The sequence below is a fragment of the Galeopterus variegatus genome, unplaced genomic scaffold, assembly GCF_000696425.1.
Source record: "Galeopterus variegatus unplaced genomic scaffold, G_variegatus-3.0.2 Scaffold1805, whole genome shotgun sequence".
Lineage (NCBI taxonomy): Eukaryota > Metazoa > Chordata > Mammalia > Dermoptera > Cynocephalidae > Galeopterus > Galeopterus variegatus.
Genome location: NW_007727916.1, coordinates 335,725 through 343,414, shown reverse-complemented (window position 1 = coordinate 343,414; position 7,690 = coordinate 335,725). Strand labels below are relative to the sequence as shown.

Genomic DNA, 7,690 nt, shown 5'->3' with positions numbered 1-7,690 from the left:
GTCCCCACTTTCCCTATAGACCGGTTGTGGGAATTAGTGTATTGCATAGAATGGGTATTTAATAAATGATAGCTGCCATCATAATCAGGAAAAGATAGGAAGTACAGACTATCAGAAACTAAGAAATTAGTCAGGACTGTCATACTTCAATATCAGCCATAATCACAAAATGCACTGAAAGCATTAAGTCAAATGGTCACGAGGGCCTTTCTTCATTTAAGCAAAAAGCAGAAACTTATAAATGAGCATGTCTCATGAGCTCCCTAGCACAGGGAGCTCTCTATAGGTACTGAGCACTCATTAACGTGCTGTATCAGCACTATCACAGGTATTTACTCTTTGTAATTCACAGAGTGCAAGGAAGGAGTGGGTACTCAGTGGATTACTATTCTGTCCAAGCAAGCACCTCCATTTCCACCATCACCATCACTGTGGAAATGGCACTGGGCTTCTCAGACCCAGCTCTGTTCCTTCTGTGTTCTCTGCTGCAGTTGCACTAAGGACGCTGGGAGTCACATAAAGGAGGGGGAGGTGAGTGAATGCATTTGCATGAGCAGGCGCTGCATTTTAATATCAAGATAATTCTACAACAGCATTTCTTGATATATGTTCTGCATTATAGTCCCAGGAGATGTTCTGCATAAGAAGTTTTATGGCCAAATAAAGTCCCTGTCGTGGCAGCTCTCAACTGACATGTAGCATATTAAAGGGCCTTGAAAGCTGGGCAATAAGGAACTTACCTAATTTTGCTTATTTCCCAAACCTGCTTGATCGTAGAACCATTTTCTCCCACGTGTTTCTGTGGAATACTATGGGAAAAGCTATTCTAGGGGAAGCTACACAAAGAAGGGTAGGACCTAACTTTGTGATCTCTCCCTAATANCTATTCTAGGGGAAGCTACACAAAGAAGGGTAGGACCTAACTTTGTGATCTCTCCCTAATACGGGAATTTTCATCTGCTCAATACACAAAATGCACTATTTCAAACAGAATTCCATCGTTCCATCCATCCACTGTAGATAAGATCTACACATGCCAATCCAGATCAAGCCTGAAGCCCTGAAGAATGGCACAAAGCAAGCCCACCTGCATGGGTGAGACTTGTGCAACTGCTCTGGGTCCATATTCAGAAGGGTCCACATTTCATTCAATGTTTTGATGTCACCATGTCAAAATTCTTAATCATTTTTGAACAAGGGGCTCACATTTTCATTTTGCACTGGGCCCTGCAAATTATTTGGCCAGTTCAGGCACCAAGATATGTTCAAAATGTTAGCAGGTTAATAAATATCTTACTGAATGCTCAGATATGACAGGATCTGGCTTATGTCACATAAAAACCTAGTTTCCCAGGATATCCCTGCCCAAATTCTTCAGATGACCCCACAAAACTTGGCCAAGTCTGCAGGGGGTATTTTATAACTGCTATATCCACATAGATCCTATCCACAAAGCCATCGAGCTGCCGTTAACTTGATGGGCTTGCTAACTTCTCATCTGATCAATCACTCCCCCAGCACCTTCAAATCACTGTCAGCAACAGACCCAGAATGCATAAGACATAAGACTTGCTCTTTCTCCTCACAGCTCAGGTATAATTTTTCATTTCCTGGGAATTTTCATCTGCTCAATACACAAAATGCACTATTTCAAACAGAATACCATCGTTCCATCCATCCACTGTAGATAAGATCTACACATGCCAATCCAGATCAAGCCTGAAGCCCTGAAGAATGGCACAAAGCAAGCCCACCTGCATGGGTGAGACTTGTGCAACTGCTCTGGGTCCATATTCAGAAGGGTCCACATTTCATTCAATGTTTTGATGTCACCATGTCAAAATTCTTAATCATTTTTGAACAAGGGGCTCACGTTTTCATTTTGCACTGGGCCCTGCAAATTATGTGGCCAGTTCAGGCACCAAGATATGTTCAAAATGTTAGCAGGTTAATAAATATCTTACTGAATGCTCAGATATGACAGGATCTGGCTTATGTCACATAAAAACCTAGTTTCCCAGGATATCCCTGCCCAAATTCTTCAGATGACCCCACAAAACTTGGCCAAGTCTGCAGGGGGTATTTTATAACTGCTATATCCACATAGATCCTATCCACAAAGCCATCGAGCTGCCGTTAACTTGGTGGGCTTGCTAACTTCTCATCTGATCAATCACTCCCCCAGCACCTTCAAATCACTGTCAGCAACAGACCCGGAATGCATAAGACATAAGACTTGCTCTTTCTCCTCACAGCTCAGGTATAATTTTTCATTTCCTCAACATAGTTAAGGAAAAGCTTGTTTTTAGTTAACAGGTAATAAAAGAGAAGAATGGAAATTAAATAGTTGCACTAGAACAGAGTCAGAGGCAAAGATCACCAGGCTAATTTTGAGAGGCCTGTCATTGAAGGTGTTTATTTAAGGAGGTTTGGAGCATTGGAACCTCAGAGCTGGAAGGGGTCTCTGGAAATGATAGAATCCAACCCACTCTACTTATCGATGCCTCATCTGGGGCCAGAGAGGTCAATAGAGTTGTCCAAGCTCACACTGCTAATTTGTTCCTCCACAGTCCTGGTCTTTCTTACTTTCCTTTTATAAACTCTTCTGAAACTTTTCCATCAGTGGAAAACAAGCATAAATTGAGATACCTCCATCTCTTGCTCAATAATATTAAAGTAATATTTTAAAAAAGAACCTACTCAAAGCTACAGGTTAAGAGAGTAATAATGTACATATATGCACTATATATCAGACTGGAATGTTCACAGCATAAGGAATTGGTGGACCTGGGTTAACACCCATCATGAGTTGTATAATTAGAGTGGGCAGAGGGGTAACCCTTAGCTTACCAATATATAAAATAGATAGAACGTTTGCCTATTTGGCTCAAAGGACTTTAATAAAGATAAATAAAACAAGTACGCTATGAAAGCACTATCTAAACTAAAAGGCCCTATGCAAACATATCATTATCCACAAATGACAGAAATTATACTTCTAAATACAAAGTTAGACTTACCTTGCAAATGGTATGAAAGAAAGGCTGTACCTACAATGAAAAACAAACAAAACAGAAAATCAAATTGAATGAAGAGAGTGGAAGATTACACAGTAACGGGCTTCTGAACTGTAAGAGCATCTGCCATGATTCATGGAGACCCTCTCCCCTCCTCGTCCTGGGGCTGCACACACGCAAAGGCTCACTTATGCGCAAGTGAGCACACACATGCACACACACACACACACACACTGTGCCAGAAGATTACACAGTAACGGGCTTCTGAACTGTAAGAGCATCTGCCATGATTCATGGAGACCCTCTCCCCTCCTCGTCCTGGGGCTGCACACACGCGAAGGCTCACTTATGCGCAAGTGAGCACACACATGCACACACACACACACACACACTGTGCCATGTGTACAGCCAACTAGCCACAGAAGGAGGGCAAAAGGCCCATGTGGAGATAACCAGTGACCTCAGCCATACTGAGGTTCTGCTTTAACCAAGTGAGCCAGCAACAATCACCTAAAATAGGCAGATTCCAGATATCCAGATGACATAACCCTATTCTGAAAGAACACCAAGTAAAATCCAAATCAGTTTTCCTCTAACATTTCACAAATGCTCAACAGAATTTAACTTCTACCCAATTGGGATAAATTTTCTGCTTCGTTCCTATTAATTTTAAAAGAAGAGAAAAGAGAATAGAAAACAGAAAAAAAGAAAAAGAAAAAACCACAACCAACTACTCTATGGATGCAAACTTAAAGCTATGATTCTTCAAAAACCCAAGCCCAAAGGTATCTTGGCGAATCTCAGTTAGCTCAGCCCGTCGCCTAGAAGGGACCCACGCAGGGAAGGGGTTCCATAACTCTACACAACCAGGCACTGTGTGTCAGGCAGGGCATAAACTGGTCAGCCCAAAGAAAAAAAAGTAGTCAGAATACATCAGTGCTGGAGGGAGTATCACCATCCATCTGAACCCATATGAACGTTGAATCTTTGAAACTGGCTACAAAATCAGTCGATAAGAAAAGAAAGCCATGTGTATGCGGGTACTAATGTCTGCCCCCAGAAGAAAACCACAATATAAACATGAGCCATCAAACCAGGCCCTTTCAGTACCTACTACCAAAATGTGTGTCACATTAGAGCAGGCCATCATTCTCCATATCTTACATTTACCATGTACAGAAGCTCATTTATTTGTGAACATGGTAAATTCCAAAAGGCAATTTGAAAGTATATTTATTCAAGAGTCCAAAATTACTACAGGGAGGGGTGGGTGTTAAGATTACAGTCTCAAAATCCATTTCTACCAAATAGGAGTGAATTGATCCTTAGGAGCTTTAAAACTTCCATAGTCCTCTCTTTTCTTTGCATTACAGCAAACATTTCTTTCCAAAATAGATCACTCACATCTATAGTAAACTGTTCTGGCAGATATCTTCTCTTGATAAACTTTGAAAGCATTACAGAAATGTCTCAAAAGCTATAGATTCCATTCATGCCCCCACCCTTCTCACTTTGATGATGTACAGGTTTGAAGGGGCCATGAACATACAGCCCCATCCATGGTCTCAAAAAATGTTTTCCGTAGCTTGGCCCTTGAGTTATAATTTTCTTGTCTTCACCTGAATCACCAAAATCCCACAGCCTCCAGTGCATATGCTGATCCTACAACCCACAGCCACATGGTTTTCCATTTTATCAGTCACTACTCCTCATCTCCTGCTGACAATTCACTCTTTGTCCTTCTGTCAAATGATTCAGTCCATCACAAATTAACATTCATTATTCTTCTTACCACTTTCCTTTTTTGTTAATGTCTATTTGACTCACAAGCCTCTTTTTACCCGCCCTTATGGTACTTTCATTGTGCCTGCACTTACCAGAAATGAGTGGTTTAATAACATTTGTAACATCTCAAAATCAACCATAAGCCCAGCAAAAACACTGCAGCAGGCAAACAACCTCCTGTGACCACTCAGGCCACTAATGCCATCTTTTGGCAGTGGACCGAGTCGATGGGCTTTTGCTCTGTAGCCTGACTTCACTTGCATCATCAAGAATTGTTAAATTAAAGAGCTTCTGTGTTTTCCTAATCCTCCTACTCACAACATGTGGGTTTTACCTCCTTCAGCTGCATTAGTCAGAAGTCTATGTGGGAGAGGACTGTTCAAAAGGTTACTTACCACGTCAAGGCCAAAGACTGCAAAATGCAGAAGATGAGCGCAAGTCCCTTGTTATGCCACTGAAAGAAAAATAATATGGTTCCAGCAAAGTGTGTGACAAGAGGCATAAGCCAAAAAGGTTAAGGAAAATTAAAATATACACTTACCCAAAAAGCAGAACACAGAGTAAGTGCAAAACACAACTAGAGGGAGAAACATTCTTTAATTAACACAATGACAAGATAGCAAAACATAAAAAAATTTTTAAAAACTTTAAAGACTTATTATTCTTAGCAAACTCACAACAATACTTATTAAGCTGCAGTAATCAGATTCTGTGATTATCACAGAAACCAAAAGCATCTTCACTTCAAAGCATTTAACCCACGTAAGCACCCTTGTTTGGCAGAAGAGTTAAAATCCCCATGAAATCAACTGACAATAAAGATTCATGTAGATTAAAAAAAGATCCTCTTCTACTTTCAAGTTCCTCAGAATCTCTACCCAGCAAACAAAATCACATTTCTGGCCCATGCATTCATCCATCCATCTTTTCATTCTAACATACTAAAATAAGCTTAACACAGACCTCTGTATTTTAACTCTTGCCAGGCACTAGTCTCTGGAGTAAAAAGGATGTGGGAGGACAAAGGTCAACATGAGATGTCACTCTCACAGTCAACAAGCCAGTTATTTGTTTACACATCACCTAACACTTTCCCTAACTCTTTTCATAGAAAGTTCTTTGTGCAAGAGACATGTCCAGGCCATCTACATCCAGGGCTGGCCAAGTACAACTGGTGCTCGAGCTGCCAGCCATGCCTTTCCTTTCCATCCTTCTATAATAGTAACTACTAAGTAAGTATGTCCAAAATGTTTCCTCTGTATCCAGCATTGTGCCCAATGCTCTGAAAGGACACAAAATAAGCTGCAAATGTGATCATTGCCTAAGGGAACTCTCCCACTTGAACAAATAAAATGTACACAAATAAAACTAAAAATAAAAGTATGTTGATCAAGTTCCAAATGTTGCAATACCGGTAATTATAATAAGAATCCAGAAAAAGTGGTCTGGAATGATTTTGATGGATGCATGGAAAAGAATAATCCAAAAAATGGAGAGGCATTCTGGGTTGATGGGACAGGAAGACATGACAAAACTGAAGGCACTGTTGTCAGAGCAGGGCACAAGGATGACAGACCACAAGGAGAGCACCCTCACTTCAGGAAGACTGATGAAAATGACTAATGACGTATAATCCCATCGAGTACGATCCCAACGTCAGATAATGATGAGGAAAAAAAGAGCCCATCCTAGAGATGAACACCCACTCTAGATAATGAACCCTGCGTTTCTGAGTTATTCCCTCTAAGCTCTGCCTGTGTTTGGCTTCAACCATCACCAGGAAGGTGTCTGAGCTCTCTTACTACCATTTCAGCTGGGCTAATGTGACAAGCAGCACCCTCTAGAGGTGCTTTATAGAACTGGTAGTAGCTTGACACCAACTGAACCACAAAGGTAGGGGAGGAGGTCGTGGTAACTATTAGCAGAATGCTCCCTTCTGACACGTGGTTATAGGAATTGGGTAATAAGCCAAGATGAAAGGCAAAAAAAAAAAAAAAGAGGTCATTAGGTTTAAGAGGAAAAAAATTCCATATGGCAGAAATAACAGTCAAGATGAAAGGCAAAAAAAAAAAAGAGGTCATTAGGTTTAAGAGGAAAAAAATTCCATATGGCAGAAATAACAGCTCCCTTTTGAGAAGTCCAGCTAAAAAGCAGAACTTACCAGCACCAGGATAGTTGCGATCAAACGCGTAGGCTCAAACATTCGCTTCAGCTGATTCATCGGTCCCATGAGGAAGATGGTACTAAGAGGCAAACACACACACAAGCCGTTCAGCCAGAACAGAACCACAGTAGGTGCACCAGGTCTCATCCCCAAGATTTCCTGTAGCAGGAACAGCAGTAATAGCAGCTAACATTTGAAAAGCTCTTACTCTGTGGCAGGCACTGTGCTTAAGGGACTTCTGTGCATTATTCTCATTTAATCCATCAACAACCTATAGGGTAGGAACAATTATCAAACGCATTTTACAGATGTGGAAACTGAAGCCCAGATGGTTACTTATCCAAGGCCGTCTAAATAGCAAATGATAGATCTAGGCTGGAAACCTATGTGGGTCTGACTCTAGAACCACATTCATACCACTAGGTTAGATGACTTCTCTAAGAAGTGCTACCTTGCCTCCTTCACAATCTACCCATCAAAACAAACTAATGAACCAAAAAGGCTCAGGAAATTTAAAAAAGAAAAACCATACCTTATAGGTTTAGGTTGCTTATGTTAAAAAGTAATACATTTCTTTTTCTTTCATAATCTCCAGGGAATAATTCTAATGATGATTATTACATCATCTATTATTTGTTGAATGTTTGCTAAATGCCAGATAACACATAAACTACCTCATTTCGTCCCCTCAACAACTGTGAGTTAGGTATTATTGCACTTATTT

General features: G+C 40.7%; 1 protein-coding gene across 4 annotated transcripts in view; it reads right to left on the bottom strand.

The window, feature by feature from the left end:
- SFT2D2 (SFT2 domain containing 2) overlaps window positions 1-7,690 on the bottom strand; it is a 16,937-nt gene that overhangs the window by 1,689 nt on the left and 7,558 nt on the right. For all 4 annotated transcript variants that reach the window (XR_550964.1, XM_008579086.1, XM_008579087.1 and 1 more), the window contains exons 4-7: window positions 6,964-7,045; window positions 5,344-5,379; window positions 5,198-5,256; window positions 3,021-3,050 (exon numbers count right to left, since the gene is read on the bottom strand). Coding sequence is in view for 3 of the 4 variants with exons in the window: in XM_008579086.1 (XP_008577308.1) it covers window positions 3,021-3,050; window positions 5,198-5,256; window positions 5,344-5,379; window positions 6,964-7,045 (207 nt within the window). In the remaining variant the exon portion in view is untranslated. The remainder of the gene's footprint in view (window positions 1-3,020; window positions 3,051-5,197; window positions 5,257-5,343; window positions 5,380-6,963; window positions 7,046-7,690) is intronic.